The 21149-nt window shown below is 49.6% G+C and overlaps 2 protein-coding genes across 3 annotated transcripts in view; one reads left to right on the top strand and one right to left on the bottom strand.

Annotated features, from left to right (window-relative positions):
- KDM2A (lysine demethylase 2A) overlaps nt 1-11222 on the bottom strand; it is a 97315-nt gene extending 86093 nt beyond the window's left edge. Inside the window, exons 1-2 of the mRNA XM_072639244.1 lie at nt 11095-11222; nt 9736-9861 (exon numbers count right to left, since the gene is read on the bottom strand). Coding sequence (XP_072495345.1) covers nt 9736-9777 — 42 coding nt within the window. The 5' untranslated portion in view covers nt 9778-9861; nt 11095-11222. The remainder of the gene's footprint in view (nt 1-9735; nt 9862-11094) is intronic.
- Nucleotides 11223-12492: 1270 nt separating this feature from the next.
- The window catches only part of LOC140524616 (uncharacterized), a 44310-nt gene continuing 35653 nt past the window's right edge, over nt 12493-21149 (top strand). The window contains exons 1-2 of one of the 2 annotated variants that reach the window (XM_072639264.1): nt 12891-13308; nt 13393-13528. In XM_072639264.1, coding sequence (XP_072495365.1) covers nt 12896-13308; nt 13393-13528 — 549 coding nt within the window. In that variant the 5' untranslated portion in view covers nt 12891-12895. Of the gene's footprint in view, nt 13529-21149 lie in introns of both variants that reach the window. The other variant, XM_072639263.1, reaches the window with a different exon arrangement.

Below are 21149 nucleotides of genomic sequence, written 5' to 3'. Positions count from 1 at the left end.
GTTTTCTGGCCGTCCCATGAACAAGAAACCCCCATCTCTGAGCTCCCAGAATTTCCCCAGGCTGTCCCCAGGGCCTGGAATGCTCTTCCTCCTTTCTGCCTACTGACTCCCCTTGCTTCCTTTAAGTCCTAACTAAAATCCTATCTTCTACAGGAAGCCTTTCCCAACCCCATTTAACTCCAGTGCCTTCCCTCTGTTCATTATTTCCAACTTAATCTTTATATAACTTGTTTGCACACATTTGTTTGCATGTTGTCTCCTCCCATTAGACTGTAAGCTCCTTGTGGGTAGGTAGACTGTCTTTTGCCTCTTCTTGTATCCCCAGTGCTTAGCATAGTGTTTGGCACATAGTAAGCACTTACAGACTGACTAGCTTCCTGGTTACCTAAAGGCATTAAAAAGCTCTACCCACATGAAGTCTAGGCCTCTTCAACTTGGATGTCTGAAGACCAGAGGAGTCACCAATACAACTCTGCTGACCAGATGGGTTTCCATATAGAGATATGGGGTCCATGCCTATAGAAGCTACCCCCGTAACTCTGCTGAATGGCCTTCCTGTGGCTAAGGCTCAGTAAGCCTTTTACTAACTATGCCATGATTCCTGAGTATTTCACTTCATGTCAACTTCAACTAACAGAGTACTAGTGACAGGCCAGATTGTGAGCAGAACCAGGACAACAACGTATAACTAGGACCTCAACGTTGGAAAAAAACAATTCCAAAAGACCTGGCACTCTGACCAATGCAATGATCAACTATGATAGGAAAGGACTGAGGATGAAGAACGCTACTCACCTTCTGATATGTACTGAATCAACACACAGAATGGGGCACGTTCTAGAACACAGAATATACTTGTTACAAGGGTTTGGTTTGGTTTTCCTTTGGGAGGGGGTTTGCGAGGAGGGAGCGAAGGAGCAGGAAGAAGAAAAAACAAACTCTTGCTAACTGAAAAGAAAATAATTTTTAAAAAATGACTAATAACCTCTGTTCTCAAGCACTAGCACCCTACCTTCAGATACCATCAAACACACTTGATGAAGGCACAAAGGGAGAGACGGGCTCTTAGAGACTATCTTCTACAACCGATCGTATCTTTACGGTCACACAACTAACTGAAAGGTACAAAGAGCAGACCCTCACTAAGATGACTGTGTACTGATCACAAATATCTGACTTACAAGGTGGCAAGGTACAATGGACAGAGAACTGGCCTCAAAGTCAGGAGATGAGGATCTCGCTCTGCTTCAGCCACATGAAGGTGGTGTGACCCTGGTCAAGTCCCTTCACCTCTCACTGGCTTTGGCAACTCTTAACACATCTAAATGGTAGAGCAATTTCCTTATCTGAGAGTTTTCTATCACACCGAAATCACAAGTCCAGTACTTCTCCTGCTCCCTGGAATCAACAGAGAGAGATGCTGGTTTGAAGGTTTTCCTCCAACAAGGGATCTTCTCCACACAAAATCTTTAAAAAATTCCTTGAAAGATGTAACAGAGATAACAGTCAGACAACCTTCTCGTTATTAATATCAAGTAAGGCATAAAGTAAGGAGAAATATACTTGACCAAGGTGTATGCCACCATCCTGGAGGCTGTCTAGTGCAAGATCAGTCAATGAAATAGCCAATAAACATTTATTAAGCTCCTATTATGTGCCAGGCACTAAATACAAATATGAAGAGGAAAAAAAGAGAGCCCCTGCCCTCAAGGAGCTTACAACTGAATGGGGGAAGACAACACACAAAAGGAAACTGGAAAGGGAGAGGGAGAGTTCTCTGACAGGCAGGGACATGGTGGAAAAGTCAGAGATATCTCAAACTAGTGAGAAATGAAATAATCTGACTTTGGCTTCCTTCTTAAATTTTTGGGTCCAAATCAAGGAGGAAATAACCATGGCAAGTAACACAGCATTGACTACGTCAAGCCCCCAAGCCTGTCATGCCTATCACATAGGATCCAAGATCACTCAAGTGTTTGGCACAACTATCCACACAGGAAAAACCAAGTGGGTGAAGAATGTCTGCCATCCAGGTATATTTAGCAGTATGAAATGGACAACCCAAGATTGAGGACCGCTTAGGTCATCAAGTTGACTTTATCCCTTGTGATCATCTAGCCTCTTCCTGAAGACTTCAAGTTCGATTAAACCTGAACAAAACAAGCATGTATTTAGAAACCACTCAGCATTGGGCACTGTATCAGGTGCTATTGGTCTCAAAAATTAAAAGTCTCTGCCCTTAAAGAGCTTACAAGAGGGAGAACATGTACAAAGAGAAAGAAATACAAAATACGTAAAAGAGATACAAAGTAATTAGGGTGGGGAAGGGGTGGAAAATACTAACAACTGGGAGATTAGCCAAGGATTCCTCTGGAACAGCCATTCCTAACCTGGGGTCAACGAGGTTTGTTTTTCTTAAAAATAATTTGATGACATGTAATTGAGATAAAAAATATTTGTAAAAAATAAAAATAATTCAATAAACATTTCAGTATACTTGGTTATAGTTTTTCAATATAGTTGTAATCTTTTATAACCTATGTACTTAAAAATATTATCCTAAAGAGGGTTCATAGGCTTCAGACTGTCAAAAGGGTCCAAGACATAAAAGTGTTTAAGAACCCCTGCTGCAGAAGGTAGAATTTGAGCAGGGCCTTGAACCGAGCTAGGGATTCCAACAGGCAAAAGGGATAAGGGAAGATGCTTCAAAGTTGGGGGAACAGCCTAAGGAAAAGAATTGGAAATGGAGAGGAGATGGCATTTACAGAGAATGGCAAGTAGGTCAGTTTGGTGTGTACAGAGTGTGTAAGGAGAAATGCTTGGCCTGATGGAGTAATGAAATCATTCAGGCAAAATAGATGGGAGCCAGACTGTACCAGTCTGGTATTTTAAATACTAAAGAACTTTGTTTTATGTTAGATCCAAAAGGACGTCACTGAAGCCTCACGAGCAGGGGAGTGATCTCATCAGTCCTGTGCTTTAGAGACATCAAGGTGGTGGTTGTGTGGAACCTGGATTGCATAGAGGGAAAAATTAGCAGACCAGGGGAGAGGTGATGAGAGTCTGTGTGGGCACAGTTGCCATACGAATGGGGAGGTCAAAGTCACAAGGTGGAGGTAGAATGAAATTAATACCAGGCAAATAATTGGATTTAGGGGATGAAGAAAGAACAACTCTACCTAGGATGTTTCTCATGACAAGCAGAGAAGTTACAAAGAGATTTCAAGTTGAAGATAATGACTTCCACTGTGAAGATGGTGAGAATTCCATGGGATATATTCAGGTGGGACTGGGAAGCAGAAGGAGGAACTTCATGGAGGCCCACTCTGTCTATCTGGGGGTCACCTCCGCAAGGATGATACTAACCCATGAAAATGAACAAGCTCATGATGGACAGACTTTAAGAGAAGGCAGAGCAGAGATGTCCCAGGACAACGGCCACTTAGTGGGAGGGATAGGCATGATGAATTAGCAGTGGGAACTGAGAAAGAGAATTTTGTCATGGAAGCCAAGGTGAAGAAAGGACCCAGGAGGAGGTGGTACTTGATTGAATAAAAAGTAACAGGGAGGTCAAACAGATTGAAGACTGAAGAACAGTCCCTGGGTATAGCAACAAGGGATCCCTGGTAACTGGGTAAAGAATAGACCTCCCTACTGAGGCAGTCCATTTCACTTTTGCAAAAGCTGAAGGGATCAAGTTTTCCCTTATGGAGCCAGAATCTAACGATCTGTAACACCACCTACTCATTCTCATTCTGCCTTTGAGGACCATGACAAACGAACCTTAGCCCTCCTCCACACAGTAAAGCATCAGGAGACAGCCATCAGGTGCTGATAAAATAGCCTCAGTTTATGTAACTGACACTCATGAATCTCCTTACCACGCTGGTCTGCCTCCTCTGCCCATGCTCCAATTCCTTACTGAGCTTCCTAAAATGCAATGTGAAAAACCGAGCACAATGTTCCAGATGTGCTGGGATGAGAACAGGAGCACAGAGAGACTGCTGCGGCCTCTCTCTAGTTGACTCATACAGACCTTCAAGGCCATAAAGTCCTAAGTCTTTTTCACACGAGCCATTGATTAGACTCAGCTTTCCTATCCTTGCACTTGGGGATTTTCCCCCTTAACCCAACTATAAGTCTTTATGTTTATCTTCCTACATTTAAATTTTATCTTCACTGTCCCCTCTCTTATTCCCTCCTCCCCCAAATTGTTCAAGCTTGCTAAGAACCTTCTGGATTCTGATTCTGTCAAAAACAGAATTATCTCTTCTTGTGTGGTGTCACATACAACACTGATAAGCTATGAGCCAAGATATTCATCCAAGTCATTGGTAAAAATTTTTGTCCTAACACTGCCAGGATAGAACTCTGATAAGTCCTCCTCCCATGAAAGGGTTTTGGGCAGGATTAAACAAGATGATACAAGTCACAATTAAATACTGATATTAGCTGCTCGGTTTTATCTGTTACCTCTAAGACATTAAATAATCACTTCAAGTCCTTTAAATTAGTGTTGAGGACTCTTCCTATTTGTGATGAGGATGGAGGCTCTACATGCTGCTGCTGCTGGAGGAATGCACTTTCCTAAATATGTAGATCAAATCCAGGTCAAATCAAATCAATCAATACTCTTTAAGCCCCTTCTGTGTGCAAGGTACTGTGAAAGATCAACAGACTCACAAGGTACCTGCTTTAAGTAGGCAATTTATGGTCTAACTGAAAGGGTCCAGGTACAGGAAATGACATGTCAAAAATGTCCTTAAGTTCTCTACCAGAATTTTGAGGAAGGCAAAGCCCCAGACTGCCACTGCCCACCTCAGAGTGACTGTGAGGAAAAGCATCACCAAAATGGAAGCAGTCAGGATCCCCAGAAGCAGCAAACCTTAGGCCTCAGGACTCTTTCCCACTAGCATCCCACATCTACTCTGTGCCAAACACTGGGTTGGATGTTGTGCATCAAAATGCTTCCTGGCCTCAAGAAGCATATATTCTACTAGGAGAGAGATACATACACAAGGAAACAAAACCAAAGTAATTTGAAGACGAAAAAGATGATGGCGCACACATGAAGGAAAGAGATGTAGGAGGGCCTCCTGTTGGAAGTGGTGCTTGAGCTATAGTGTGAAGGGAGTTGGGTACTCAAGAGAGAATACAAGCCAGCCTGACAAGGGATCCATTTAAATAAGGGCACGGAGGCTGGATCTAGAATGTCACAAAACAGGAAACTGCAGGTCAGTTTGTCTGGAAGAAAGAGAATATGAAGGAGAGTGATAAAGAAATTGTACTGGAAGGTAGGTGGGAGCCACTGTGGAGGGCTTTCTAAATGCCAGGCTATGTAATTTGTATTTTATCTTAAAAGCAATAGGAAGCCATCACAAAGTTTACTCCTATCACCTTGGAAGTGAGATTCTCGAAGGCAAAGGCTATTTCATTTCTTTCTGAATCCTCAAGACTAGACCAGCATGGTCCTCGCACACAGGCAGTGCTTAATGAATGCTTATTAAATGGAAAAAACCAAAGTGACCTCCTGCTAGGGTGACCAACCTGCTAGTAACCACCACTCACTGCTCACTGGGTCTAACTCCGAGCCCCCTTCTTTCTGTACTACTGTTTAATCTCCATCTTGTCCACGCAGATGTGGAGGGAGACTTTTTCAGGCCTTGCTGAAATCTAAGTGTACCAGATCGAAATCCTTTCCCTAGGCTACCAGCTAAGGGGCCTGTTTTGGAGAAGCCCATCATCTTTATATGACATCTCTACGCAGCAGCAGGACCACGGCTTCCTTATGCTTGCTAAAGCACCCCTACTACAATGGTCTAGAATCCTGCCAGGAATTGACAGCACGTTTGTCAGCTCATCATAGAAAGAAAGCATCTTCTTTCTCTTTTTGAAACAGGCGTTTCCCAGCTCCAAGGCAAGAACTCCTCTGCCATTATCCTCGATCCCTCAGAGATCAGCAGGGCTTGTTCCCCTCCCAGGAGCCCCTCTTCTCACGTGGGCCCAGTGAGGAGGAGCAAATCGCAGCCACGTTCCCTTGCTTGCTCACTGACCATTTCTTCACTTAATCTGCTCACTCTCAATTCCCTGATAAACACGTCTGTCCCCTCCTTTCTGATCTTTCTCCTTGGTGAAAAAAACAGGCAAAGCTCTAAGTGGCCCCTCGATGCCTCTGTCTCATCCACTGCAAGCACAGTTCCCCTTCTTGTCACCAACAAAGCACATAAAGTAAGTAAATAAGCCCCCCAGCCCACTAAACCTCAGCTCAGGGCTCTGGGTTGGCTCATGCCCTTCTCTTGTCTCCATCTTCAGTTACCTCTCTTTGCTTTCATCTTCCAGACAGTCTCCTTACAAGCTCAGCTTCATTGGTTCCTTCTAGGACCACAGTTTCTTGAAATATGTCCTGCCTTTTCTTCCTCAATACAATCATTTAGAGCATTAGAATTTTGTTCCTAAGAAGCTTCCATTACCCCTGAGCAGAGTTCCCTTGTAGAACCTCAGGCTGTGGAATCTTGCCTATGCTTTAGCTGAACTCTGAGAGCCATTCTGCCGCAATCCAGAGGAGCTCTGCTGCTCAATCCCTCCTTAGCCAACTTCATCAGAGCATTCACCAGTCACTTCCTCCAAGCTCCCCATAAATGTAGAATCCATTTTCTAATCCATGGCATCTTTAATGCAGAACAAACCACCTCCACTAAGATCCCCAAGCAGGTCACTTGACTAGGAGATGATGTTTTGTTGTAAGCATCTACAAGGAAATAATTTCATTCAAAAAAGTGGAGATTTTTTTCCTAGCTCAAGGAAAGATAATTATTGTCCATCCGTGTCCATTCCTTTACCAGTCAACTCACCTCTGGCACCACAAAAATAGGCACTCGAAAGCTTGTATTCACAAATTCTAGTGCAAACATAACCCTCCTCAGTAAGGACTGTCTGCCACAATCTACAGCAATAACAAACTTCATCCAAGAGCCCTCCAAACTATTCTCTAATTATTGTGGCTCCGACTTCTCCCAAGAGCTAAAGAGACAAGTCAAAATGTGCTCTGCTCAGCAGAGTCTGTGTTCTTTGGCCACAGCTGTAGGAGTCCATAAACAGCATAAGTAATAATAGCTGACATTTCAACAGCACTTTCAAGACATTGTATTTACAGTATCTCAACTGGTCCTTACAACAACCTTGCAGTAATGCTATAGGTATTATTTGCTCCATTTTCCAGAGGGAAAAACTGAGGCTCAGAGAGCTGAGGTGTCTTCCCTGGGGTCAGAGTAGAGCTAGGAAGTATGACAGGAAGGATCTGGCCTTGGATCTCTCCTGATTCCAAGTCCAACTCTCCCTCTTTCCACCACGCTGTCCCTCCCAACCTGGTACCAAATTCTTAGAATGTGTATTTCCTTTTTACTCGCAAGTTTTCAACAATAAAAAGGCAGGTAAAAGGAGATTTCAGAACACTATAAAAAAGGCTATGGGCCAGATATCTAGCTCTGATACTGAAGAGAAAGAAAACAGAACTAACCGACCTAGACAGATTCCTTTCCAAATGAAGATGTTAAATATTTGCTATAGAAATAGGCACTCGATTCCTGAAATTATGTTTTTCAGGATAACAGGAAAATGTTGATGAACATATTAATTACAGCCCCCATATTACATGGTGATCCTCTGACTACAACAATGTGAACAGTATATAATTATAAAGGATGAATCTTGGTCTGCCAAAAGAAAGGAGAAAACACACCTGCCTCCCTTGCACACTCATTCCTCACTTCTGAGGAACTACGGGTCTAGAACACTGTCAGAGGCAGCTGATGTGTTAGTTAGTCTCACTGAACCCCTCTTTCCTTTTTTATTCTTTGTTATAAGGGATGGCTCAGTGGATAGGGGAAAATGGTGGGGGAGTGGGGGTGCATTTGGAAAGGAAAGTAAAACAAAAACAAAAGTCAATAGAATTTTTCAAAAACCTTTTTCAGAAAAACCGTATCACACAGTGATCACACAAAAACTACCCTGAATGGTCAAATGAAGCCAACCTGTCACAACTATTTCCTTCCATTTGTATTCCATAATCAGTAGTCACAGAATAAGGAATTCTATACTTTGGGCAATTTTAAAAATCACAGATGGGTCAAAAGATGCCCACAGTTTATTTACAAGGACTTCCCTTTTTAAGTCAGTGAAGGAGAAAAGGAAAACTTCTATACCTTCCATCCCAAAGTTTACACTCCATATCCTGCCTCAAGCTTGTTCACAGGCCATTCCCCCAAGCCTTCTTGCCCCTGGACTTCCCTTGGATACTTCACTTTTCCACTCCCCAAGCCTTCCTTCCAGGAGGACTCTCTACTAGAGATTTTGATTCCCCTTAATTGTTAAAAAGCTCGCTTCCCCACCCAATTCATTTGGTATTTACTTTTTTGTACATGTTATATCCCCTGATAACCTCCTTAAGGCAAGGATTGCTTTCATTTTGGTCCTTATATCCTGAGAATAGCACCATGGTTCATACACTGAAGTTTTAGATTTGATCTAGAGTCCATGAGTCTATAAGAGTAATTCATGAACGTGTATGAACTGATGTAGAGTGAAGGGAGCATTACAACAGCACTGTAAAGACAACTTTGAAAGACTTCAGAACTCTGATCAACTCAGTCACAAGCCACAATTGTAGAGGACTGTTACCCACCTCTGCACAGAAAGATGACAGACTCAAGAGTGCAGAATGAGACCTATAGCTTTTAGACATGATCAATTTGGGAATTTGTCAATTTGCTTGACTATAAATATTTGCTACAAGAGTTGTGTTTTTCTTTTCTTTCCCAGTGGGAATGGGTGTGGGAGAAGGAAGAACCCAGGACTGGAAAAATAAGTCTTTTGTTAAATGAAAAAAAATTGTTAAAAGTAATTCAAGGTACCTTCTATCAGCCAGTCAGGTTGGAAGTTCCTTGTAGATTATGTTTTCCTGTCTAACGCAAAGAAAGACTGCAAAAGACTTAAGCGTGTCCCTTCCTAAATGTTGCTAGAATGACACATTAACAACCCCAAACAAGAGTTGGAGGAAGAGACATAAATGTAGCAGCAGAGACAGTCCTCCCACTAAACCCAAGACTAAATCAGTGCAAAGCTGCATCTTTCCCTATGAGAAGTCAGCTTCTGGACAGCAGGGTCTGCGTGTGCTGTCTCTGTCTCTTCAGGGCCTGGCACAGAATCTTGACTAAAGAAAGTTCGAGATAAATGCCCTTTAAATTGACTTGTACTTACCAAATGACCATTTATCAACATGAAACGCTCAAACAGTAGTTTTCTTGTGCGTCTTAATTAGTATAAACATTATTCATAACCCCATAGGAGACAACTTTTAAGAGATCACAGAATGGATCCAGAATTATTCTCCCCCCACCTCCCCATTCCCCAAGCAAAAGTAGTGCTCTTAAACTTGCATGTAAGTTATTGAGTTGCAATGTTTACAGCTGTTCTGGTGACATATATACAGTCTACCAAAAGCTGAGCTATTTATGATTTTCCTAAGAAAAAAGTCAAGTGTTCTATTTTACAAAGAACTCTTCTTGTCAGAAAGAGTGACTAGTTAAGCCCTGACCATTCAGTCTTCAGACCAAAGAGCCTTAATATACCTTTCTTCCCCACAGAAAAACCACCTAAGAATCTGGACCTGCTGTCCAGTCACTGAGCTTGGGAACAAAGAGGGGCTATTTTGCTGTGTTAGAGAAGGAGAGCACTGACCAGTCTCTGGCTATAACGGATTCTTTCTTCCTCGGGTTCCATCTCTCAGAGCTCTTCTGTTGAGATGACCGGCAAGAAAACCTCTCCTGAGCTGTCTTCTTTCTCCTCAGGAAGCAGAAGGCAACACTAAAGGAGGACAACAATATAAGCCCGGATCAGAATTCATCCTTACGCTCCTCCTTTTCTCAGACCCCCACAGCCTATTTGGGTGTTGACACTATGTAACCCAGAGGCCCCACGGAGAAAGCTGGCTCTGGACTTCTGTGCTTTTACAAACCAAAGGGCTCCAGGCAATGAACACAATTAGTTCTAACACAAAGTTGTCTAAGGCCTGGGCAAGTGAGTTGGTTTCACTTCCTTCTGTAGAGGGAACAGCCCTGGCTCTACCCACAGGGCAATCCAAAGGAGCAAGGCTCTTCCCTTGATGTCAGCATCAGCATAAAATCCCAGGACTGAATGGGACTTGCAACTCCACTTTGGTCTCTGGGAGTCTCCACGGATGAAGTGGACACTGAACTAATCCTTATTCCAACAGTGGTTTTAACTGGTTTCTTCTAAGGAGAGCCTAAAAAGACACCAATGTACGCACACTAACTTCATCTCAAAAGCCTGAGAAGTTAGGGTGGTGGCGGTGGTGGCGGTGGTGGTGTGGTTGTTTTAATGGAGAGAGGCAGTTTCTCCCCAGCCCCTCCAGGTACTCAGTACCTGCTCACCCTTCCTAAATCATCTTTCCCCTCGAAACACAACAACACCCTCAAAGTGAGCAGCACCAAAGAGAAGCGGAGGACGCAAAGTGGAGGCGGATTTCATCGGCCCTACAAAAGAGATGCTCACAAAACACGCCATGACGACTACATTTGCGGACAGCACAGCCGAACGAACCATTCGTACAACCCGACAAACTAAGTAAGAAAGACCCCGGCCGCGGCAGTCCGTCCGGCAGGACCAGAAAGTGTCTCAATGAAATACACTTGTGGCTGGAACATGGCTTCCGCAGGTGGGAGCGGGGCTCGTCGGTCTTCCTCCCGGCGCCGCCGGACCCGTCAGCGGGCACAGCCGCGTCGTCCCCGCCAAGTGTCCCGGGCCGGGCCGAAGGCAGGAGGGGGCTCGGCTTTGGGGGAGGCCGGGCCGGAGAGGGGCAGCCGCCGCCGCCGCCAGCCTCGCTGCTCCGGGCTCCTGCGGGGGAAGCGAGGCCAGGATTCCCGGTGGGAAAGAGAAAAGGCAAACTTTGCACGGGGTCCGGTTCGGCCCCGCCGCCAACTTCCCGGGGCTAGGGGGCAGGGCCGGCGGGACGGACGGACGGACGGACTGACGGACACGGGGAGGGCAGCAGGGAGGAGAGGCCGGGGGGGGGCTCACCGGGGATCGCGCCGCTCAGTCCGGGTCCGAGCGATCGGGGTTCCGGCGTCTTCGGCCGCTGCCCGACGATGGCGAGCCGGGCCCGGGCCCGCGACAGGGGTCGGCGGCCCCCGGGAGAGCTCGGCCCGCGAGCGGCGGGGCCGTCAGGCGGCGGGGCAAGGGCGCGGGCGGCGGGGGCAGGAGCCCGAGCCGGGGCCCATCCGCCGGGCGCGAGCGGGCGGGCCCCTGCCGGCCTCCCCGCCTGGCCGGCGCCCGAGCCGGGGGGGGCCCCGGGCGGGCCGAGGGGCCGAGCCCTCCTGGGGGCGGCGGGCGGGCCGGGAGGGAGGGACGCGGCCCGGCCCGGCCCGGCTCGGCCCGGCCCAGCGGCCCCGCGGAGCTGCGGCGGCAGGCGGCCCGGCCCGGCTCGGCTCCGGCCGCGCAGCGGCAGCGGCGGCGTCCGCGAAGAGGCTTGGCTCAGCGCGCCTCGGCTCGGCTCGGCTCGGCACGGCCGGGCTCGGGCTGCGCTGCCGCCGGGAGGGGTGTTGTTTCCCTCACACAGGAGGAGCCGCTGGAGCAGCCGCCGCCATTTTGAACCCGTCAGACTCTCACATACACACAGCGCCTCGGAGGCCCAGCGCGCACGCGCGGCCTCCCCTCACTCCCCCTCCCGTCACCGTCAACCCCCTCCCCCAACTCCTTCCCCGCCGCTCCCCCGCGGTGACCGCGCACGCGCTACAGCCGGCCCCGGCGCAGAAGCCCCCGCCGGTGCGCGCACGCGCAGACGCGTCTCCTCGACCTCCCTCCCTCCCGCCTCGCCAGCCCCCCCCATCCCCCGCGACCCCCTCCCCTCTGCGCCCCGCGACTGACGCAGATCCCCCTCACCTCTGCGCCAGCTCCTCCTCCTCCTCCTCCTCCTCCTCCTCTCCCCCTTCAGAGCGCTCGAGCCAGTCTCGCTCTTCGCGCCTGCGCACGGGGCAGGATTCTTCCTTCGAGAGCGCGCGCGCCTCCCCCCGCCCTCTCTCCTCTGCCACCCCCCTCAGAAAGGGGAAAAGGGAAAAAAAAAAAAAAAAAAGCCCCGCGCACACCCAGACACACTCCTCCAAGCAGACGCATTGCGCGCGCCCGGCCCGGCCCCGCCCCGCCCCGCGCGCCTGAACTGCGCGCCCCTCCCCTGCGGGCCGCGGAGCCGCGCGCCAGGGGAGAAAAAGCGCCCCCAGCCCCCCCCGCGGGGCACGAGGCGCCCCCCCCACCCTGGGTCCGACCCCTGCCCGCCCCGGCCCCCAGCCCGGCCGGGTCAACTGCCGCGGGGCCGAGCGGGGCCGGCCCCGGGCCGCCTCATCACTCAGTCAGTGCCGCAGCCCTGCCGCAGCCTCCGCCGCAGAGGGCTGGGCCAGACGGAGCGGGCGGCGGCGGCGATCAGAGCCGCGGATGCTGCAGCTGCGGGTTGGCGGGCAGGCAGGCGGGCGGGCGGCGGCCAGAGCGGACGCCGGGGCCGGGGCTGGGGGCCGGGGACGGCAGGACAGAGCAGAGCGGAGCTGGGCAGGGCTGAGCTGGGCAGGGGTCCGGACCGGGACCAGACCCGGACAGCTATTCCGCTGGCCGGCCGTTGGGGGCCCTGGCTGCCCCTCCTCTCCTGCTGGCTCGGGCTGCAGGGGGGCCAGGCTGGCAGGACCCGCTGCGGGGGCCGCAGGACTGCTGCAGAGGCCGCCTTGTCCAGGTCCTGGGTCCCAGTCCAGATCCCCAACCCACCCCTCTACCCCCATGCCAGGCAAACAGGCCATCGGTTTTGCCGCAATGCGGGGTGGGCAGCGCTAGGTGCGCAATGGAGCCGTGCCGCAGTGCGGCATGCCCACCCTGCCCAGGCCACCGGGGCCACCTCCGCCCAGGGGGGGAGGGGCACTGCCCTCTGCCAACCGGCGCCCCCCCTCCCCCAGGTCCAGTCGGACCACCAGCTCCCGGTGTGCAGCAGGCAGGGGTCCGCAGACAGCTGACCCCGACCTTGCCTCGCCTCGCCAGCCCGGCCAGTGCTTCAGCCGCTGCGGCATTGCCGCATCAGCCTCCCGTGCTCATCCTGGTCCTCCTGGTCCTCGTCCATCCCTCCGTCGAGCTGTCCGGGCAGGTGGCTGGTGGCCGGCGGGCAGCCCCGAGCCCGAGCCGTGTCTCCGGGAGCCATGGCGGATGCTATGTCGCTGCAATCTGCTGCGCCTGCCTGCGGCACTGCGGCACTGCGGCAAAGTGCGTCCACACCCCATTCGAATTAGCCCGGGAAGCTGGCCCCGGCATCCCTTTCCTCTTCAGCTATGTTCATGTTTCCGCTAGTGCCGATGGCCTCCGCCGTAGTCCCGGCGCGATGGATGGACTGGCGCCCCAGCAGAGCCGATGTCAGTGCGAGAGGTGCAGAGACGAGACCAACCAACTGTCCCCGCTGCCTTCAGAAAAGGGTGTGCATCTCAGGGTGAGTTTACACACGCGCGGTCCAGCCGGGCGGGTTTACACACGCGCCGCAACCAGTGTGACCTTAACGTAAGTGACAGACTAGCCCAATACCAGGGTCAGATTTCCTGCCGTCTCCGCCGTAAGACCTGGCCTATTCCATTCTTCCACCCAAATAGGGTACGGTGGAAGATCCCTGAGGATCCGCCTACCCATTTTTCCCCTCCTCCTTCGCCATCAGACTAGGAGGTGGGGGGGCTGCTGGAAGAACCCAGGACGCCAAGTCCCGTTACTGCATTGGTGGCTGCGGCAATGCGGCACCGTGGCAGCGGTGGCGGCGGCAGCGGCGGCGGCGCAGCTAGCGGAGGAGACAAACATGTTACCGTGCAGGCTTCCTCTTTGTTACCATTTAGCCTCCTTCATCAGCTCCCGAGGATAGGAAAACAGAAATCCCCAGCATTGAGCCTTGAGCCCGAGGGTTCGCATGCCCCAAAGATGGTGCCATTTGGGCACGCCAAGGCCGATCAGCCCACGGCTCCCTAAGGTGGACTGCCGCAATTGCTCACCCGACTCTCTACCCCACGATCTGCGACGCGTGATCCGCGGTCTGCGATCCGTGATCCGCAGTTCGTAAGTGGCTGCTTGCCTCCGCAGCCACCGCGAGGCAGCTACGGGTCTGGTGTTGGCACATTGTGGATTGGCCCTTCCTGGGGCATCAGAGGAAGCTGCAGATCTGCGGAGGGTTCTGACACCCGCTATCAGCAGCCGCAGTGCCCTGGACCAGGCTCCTTGGGCATGCTCGGAGCTGGGCTCCCATTCCCCTGCTAGGTCTCTTCCCTGGTTTTGTTTTTTGGTTTTTTTACTGGCACCCTCTCTGGGGCCAGGCTCCAACCAAGCAACTTGCGAATCCCTTGGAAACCTCTCCCACCCCCTTGATGGGCAATAACACTTGGTATTTTACTAAAGCTGTGCTTACAGTGCTGAGTCCTGGAAGGCGCTGTTTAAATGGAGGGGGTATGATTATTGGTCACGTGAGGTTTTTCTGCAGGAAACCCAAGGCGTTTCCTTGATGTGGGAAACAGCATCCATAGGCAGTCCAGGGGCCATCCTTGGGCGATTGGCCAGCATGAGAGGCAGCATTTAGGTTCATGTTAAAATTGAGAAAACTGAGGTAGGAGAATGGACCTGTACAATCCCAAGTAGTTGCAGGAAGGACTATTCTTAGTCCAGTGGTTTGCTGTGGTCACCTACAGAACATAGATTTTCCCCAAGAAAGGCCCTTTAGGGAGCGACTGAAGGCAGGCAGGCCAGTGCAGCCCTCCCTGGAAGTGCCTCTGGGACCACCTTCAAAGTAACTAAGGCTGTAAATGACAGTAGGGACTAGGAAAAAATACCCCATAGGTATCCATGCACTCATAAGGTCAGGCCAACAGCAATGTTTTTCTCCTTACATATGGTTGGAGAAAATGCCTTTCTTAGAAGCCAGTGAAGAAGCTCTTAATTATGGGAACACAGACTTGTAAACCACACAAATTTTGTCATCCCCCCCCCCCATTGTTTTTTCACTTAGCCTCTCTTCTACCCAAACAACTGGAAATCAGTCTTTTCCATTTTTTTCTACTACTGACCTACGGGGCTGGCCACCTGCAAGCTGAATTTGATGTTTTCACAGTGCATTTGATGACTGCCACCAAAACCCAGATCTTTAGGATAGGACTCATTTTAAAATTTAAATTTTTCAAAAAGTTAAAATCTTTAAAACCTTATAATTCTGTGAAATCCTCACCCACGTTCTTGTTTGCCTCTCTCCTCACTGCTTGCATATTCCCCCCCACCCAAATAGCAGCTTCAAAAACTAAGCCAGGCAGATATTCCATTAACAGCAGAATGAATTTGAAATTCTGGGGTCTTTGCTAATGGCTGTTTGCCAAAGGGAATGAACAGTAATATACCTTTGTGCCTCCCCGTCCAGGTCCTAGATTCTGCCTTCCTTTAGTGTTTTCTCCCTCAGCCAGATTGAAGCTCCCAGCTACCCACAAGGAAGAGTCCAAGGGGGGTGAGGTCCATTCTCCAGTTGGAAGGATGCAGACAAAATGGTGCTTTAGGGATATCTCTGAGAATAGATTCCTGACTCTCAAGCTAGAAGGGCCCTCAGAGGTCATTAGGTCACCACAACCTCATTTTTCAGAGTTGGGATGTCACCCTGAGTAGTTAGCCTCTGAGGTGGGATTTGGACAAAGTGGCCAGCCTTCTGTTTCCAGCTTAGCTGGTGCTTGAAAAGCTGATGCATTCAGTGACTGGGCCTTTATTTGAGCCCTGACCAGCACAATAGGACTCTCAGAGCCTATGCTCTGTTAGCCCAGAAAGGTATGCTGGGCAGGTGGCCCAAACTGGGGGAGACCTTGAGGACACTCAGGAGAACCCTTTCGGGAGGACTTGAACAAGAGACAGCCAAACCCGATCGGGCATCAGGGGTGATCTGCATGTTGAGAAGATGCCCTCTGCCAGTTCCATCCATGAGACCCCACATCTGTTTGACTTGGGATATATAGGAAGATGAGTGTTTTTCCAGATCCATGTGAACCCATTGCTTCCCAAGAGACTTAGTATTCTACAAGTCTAATAATTCCTCAGAAATGAGGAATTGTTAACTGTGATCTAAGGAAAGAAAGAGTAACCTCAGAATCATAAAGACCTTGGCTCCGATCTGGCTTTAGCTACAGCTGGGTTGTTTGACTGTTGGCAAGTCTTCCCTGCTGGCCAAGCCTCAGTTTACTCATCTGTAAATAGAGGCTAACAAGGCCTGTATTGTTGACATTGCAGAGTTGTTGTGAGAAGGTACCTAAGGGCCTAGATGTGTCAACTGTAATAATGACATAACCCTGCCGACCTTCTGAGGGCATGTGGCAGATCTAGGCATAATCAGGGCAAAGAGGAATATTGGTAATCAAGGAAATGCATTAGCTGCCAGCTTTATGTTTCTACTGTCAACTCTTAAAACATGTTTAATTTGGCCTCGTTCATTTGTTATTATTGACTGCTTCAAGTTAGTAAGGGTTTAAGCAAGGACTTGAATTATGACTATGTGAATAACTCCACTATCTGTTGAGATGGGATTGATGGCCCAAACCTGCTAACCATTCCGTGGGATCCCTGCCAGTGACCCCCTTATGTTCTTAGTGGGGAAGCAGAATGGAGGCCCAGAGGCCCAATGGGAAAAGCCCTGACCTGGGGCAAGAAGCCTGGCCTTCAAAACCTGGCTCCCCAGTCTCCTCCCATTGAGATCCCAAGAGCTCCACCAAGGGACCACCAAGGGGCAGAGCTCTAGGAGCATGGTCCTGTGGTTCCCAGACATTTACTGGGTCAATCTCTGCCCTTCCCTAAAATGGACATCTCCAGAGGAGATCAAAACAGTCCAGTGGAAGGATTCGAAAGGCCTGAGTTCCGGTTCTGACTCTCCTAGTTGCTATCTGAGTGATGTCTGAGCCTCCTCTGTGCAGGATGAGAAGGCAGCCTTTCCGGCTCTAAGGCTGTGATATTATAACCCTGTTAAGGCTCCTCCACAGGCCTGGGCCCTCAGATTTCTTTGGTGGGGGAGGCCTCCCTCTCCTTCTCTGCTCCTTTTAGTCAAAGGTCCAAAGATGGGTCAGAGACAGATCTTGAATCCAGGGCTCCCTGGCTCTGAGACAGGCTCCCTGTGCACCATGCCTTTGGCTGCCAGGCTGACAAGTGAAAGAAATACAAGAAGTATTTCCTAGGAGAAAGAGAGAAAGCATGGGTTCTATGGGATCCAGGCTTAGGAGAAGACAGAATACCCTGCTTATCCTAGCCCTCTCTTCCTCAGGGTCTCTTCCTCCAGAACTCCTTTGGCCTTTGTCTCTGGCTGTACCAAAGCAGTACTTTAGTGACCTTTGGAAGAAGGAAATGAATGAGGCTGAGGAGGAGCAGGTCATTTGGAGGTGGGGAGGGAGGGGAAGGAGGGCTTCCCAGCTGGGACCTGCTGGACTAGGCCTTGGATGTGAGGAGGGCCTGGGCATGGCAGGACATCCACTGGCTTGGTGGGAGTCTGAGGAAGGACCCTGTCTGCCAGGCAGTGGCTCTGGGGTATGATTCTGGAACCAGTAAGGAGCTTCTGAAAGTGCTTTGGGAGGGCTAGGTCCAAGTTTTAGGGAGATCACTCTCATAGTAGCAAAAGATAGGCTGAGATAGTGAGGAAAATGGAGATGAGTTCAGTGGTGAAGAGCTATTGGAACGGGAAGGCTAGGAGGGCCTGGGAGGGCCAGGCATCTTATTGGATGTGGAGAGGAAGGGAAGGTTGTGTTTTGTGTTTGTCTTCGTTCTCAAAGAGGACATAACATCAGGGAAATGATGACCTGACTTTGGTCTGAGTGAGGGAGGGCTGTGCAAGGTCACCAGCCTCACTTTCTCCTCCTGAGCCATCTGGGTTCAGTGACCTGGACAGCTGGAGATGACCCAGAATGCAATGGGAGATCCTGCTATTTTCTGCTAAAGTCCTATCAAAGTCTCATTTGGATTGAGATACACCCATTCAATGAAAAAACTTCTTTAAGTAGCTACTTAAGGGATAGCCCCTTTAATCAAAAAAGAAAAAGAAAGAAAGAAAAGAAAGAAAGAAAAAAATCATACTAGGAGGGGAAGACCCTCAGGGTTCCTTGGTAAAAGAGAAACAGTTACTATTTAGTATTTAGTCTTTAGTGGGAGGGAAGAGAAGGGGCTAAAGCTTCTCCCCCTGGCCTAGTAGGGGACTAGGCCCTGCCCCCAGGGCTCCCTCACCTGAGGCAAAGCAGCACCTTCTGGGTTATCTGGCACCTTCCCAGTGTTGGTTGCTCAGTGCCTGGGAATTTTAAGTAACTTACCCAGGCTGTGTTTCAGAAATGGAATTGGAACCTGGGTTCTCAGACTTTGGAGCCCATGGTCTCACCACCATGCCCTCGGCTTTAGTCTGTGTTCCTTCCTAGACCATTCTGGAAAAATGATCATTTCTGAGTCCTCAGTAATAGCTTTGGCAGGAAGCATGCCCTGCTGGCCATGGAGAGCTGAGTCCCACAGCAGTCACATGCTGTGAAGGCCTTGCCCTCTTCTAGTGACAAGGTGGGGCTTCTGGAATTGCCAGGGACCCTCTGGCTAGGAGAGGGAAAGGGCCAGCTCTGCCTGGGAACCTGGTGCCCTGCGCCCCTTGCTGGGCCTGAAGCATTTTCAGGTTGACCCACATTTTCAAAGGGGTGAGGAGTTAGGGTCAGCTCTGCGGGCTCTTGCTGTCCCTGACGCAGCAGGTTCTCCTTGTATGTGGGGGGCTGATGCTCGTCTTGAAACCTTGCTGGGATGGTGTCTTCAAGAAGCCGCTGTTCATTCAGTTTGACAAGAGTTTGATTCTGGCTCTCCAGTTACTGACTGTGTGACCTAGGGCTTTGGTTTCTCCAGTTGTCCAATGAAGGAGTTGACCCAGATGACATCTGAGTTCCAGGTTTCCATCTGGAGGAAGTTCATTCCTTTTTCCAAGTGGTCCTTCCATTGACTTGGAGACTTTTACTATCAGAAGGCCTCTCCTTAGCCTCAGGTACACTGAACTTTGTGATCCTGGGACTTAAAAGGGACTGGAACCCTACCTCCAAATGGGGAGAAACCCCAAATACTTGGAAGTTTAGAGGGCAGGTCAGAATGGGCAGACAAATTCTTGTGAGATATTATTATAAACGATATTCCTGAAGTCTGGAAATGGAGTCCAGATGGAGCCAAAGTCTAGGAGTGTGTTGTGGGGAACAGCTGCCAGATGGAGCAGGAGATTCTCCTGGGGGTGCTCTCGGATGCCTCTCCCCTCCACATCCCAGGAGCCTGGACGCCTAGTATCCTCGCTGGCTGGCCAGCACTTGGCACGCTTACCATTTCTCTTCAGTTTCACAAGGTCTCACAAAGAGACCAGCTTTCTTTGTACCGTTTGTAATTTCTGAGTGTCGCATCTGAACTCTTATTATTCCATCACATGAGGCCCAGGCCCATTTTGGTAGAATAGTTTGAGCTTAATTTACTCTCTCTAGTCATTTGTTTGTCCAAATGTCTTTTTAATTATATTGTGCATTCTACTGGAAGTGTGCAGTTTAAAACCAATATCATCTTTGTTTTCTAAAATTGTTTGCTAAACATTTAAATCCTGAAACTTGTTTGGTCTTTGCTTTGTCAAGGTGTCGACTGCCTTCAGGGGAGAATTTGCCATTGTACTTCACCATGATTAAATTTTATTTGCCACAGTTGGCAGTTCCTGTTTTGATTTGGCAATAATGGCTTGGGTGTTGATTGAATTATTTGGTTATTTGGGAGTGGACGACCAGCCCTGACCTTATCATTTTCATTCCTGATTGATTGTGTTAGTGACTACAATGAGAACGAGGCTCCAGCCCTGCTTTCCTCCTTTCTTTGTTGAAATGGATTCTGCCGTTTGGCCATCGGTGTGTTTCCTGGAGCTCTCTGTCCCTAGAGAAAGGCCTCTGTTCTGCCATTAGCTGCCAGGGATAGTCATTGTCTTTTCTTTCCCCCTCCTTTCTATGTCTTGGTACAAATGATTATATGCTTTTTTCATGATCTATGAATAACAAAAAATCAGGTTAGCTAAATGTTCTGCTCTGATCTGTGAAGGGGAATAAAGGCTTTTGATGGCTTTTCCCTTTTTCTAGTTATTGTTTTTCTTAATTTTCAAGGTACATTGTTTTCCAGAACCACAGGATTTGACAGCTAAAAGATAAGTTAGAAGTCGTTTGTGCTAATTCTCTCACTTTGTCAATCAGGAAATTGAATTTCAGGGGGAAGTGATTCAGACAGGGTCCCCAAGACAGGCTCCGTGTGAGTTTAGGCCTGAGACATTCCCGCCTGTCACTAGAATCCTATTGTAATAGGGGGCTCCCTCTGGGACTAGCCTCCTGGACACTGAACGCTAATCCCAGCTCTCATCCTTGTGCCATGGGGAAGACTTGGGATCCTTTGTTTCTGTGTCAGCATCACCCAGAAGCATTTTCCGACAGTAGATGAGGTACCTGGGGCTCAGATTTACATATAGAACAGAAGATTGTATCCACTGGGTGCCTGGTGACTGATCTGGCTAAGGTGCTACAAAAACCCAGAGAAGGAAGAGGACCCTGGGAGCCATGTATGACTGAGCATGGTGGCTGGATTTGGAAGGTGTTACCTTCAGGTTCAAGAAGGGATGTGCTGATTCTCTGGGTTAGGGCTATTCCTGCATGGGCCTTGGAGTCAAGGAGCTTTTTTTTTCCAGTACCTACTTTGGGTTGGGCATTTGGGTCAGCGTTGGGGACACAATGAAAGGCCAATGACAGGCCCTGCCCTGTCTGATGGAGGAGTCAATGAGCCAACAAATGCATACAAACAGACATGGACAGTATCATTGGGGGCAGCTCATCTCAGAATGCAGGCGGGTCAGGGTGGGATTGGAGCTGAGCCCTGCAGGGAGCCCCCATGGCCATGAGGAGGTCAGTGAAGGGAGTGGAGGATGCTGTAGGAGACAGTGGGAAAGTGCCTTCAAGGGCTCTGTTTGCTCCGTCAGGACTTTGTTCCTGCTAACTCCTTTCTTCCTCTCCTCCTGGACCATAGATGCTGCCAATTCCCACTTGCTC

The sequence above is a fragment of the Notamacropus eugenii genome, chromosome 2, assembly GCF_028372415.1.
Source record: "Notamacropus eugenii isolate mMacEug1 chromosome 2, mMacEug1.pri_v2, whole genome shotgun sequence".
Lineage (NCBI taxonomy): Eukaryota > Metazoa > Chordata > Mammalia > Diprotodontia > Macropodidae > Notamacropus > Notamacropus eugenii.
The sequence above is the reverse complement of the archived record's forward strand: the minus strand, read 5'-3'. Positions and strand labels throughout refer to the sequence as shown.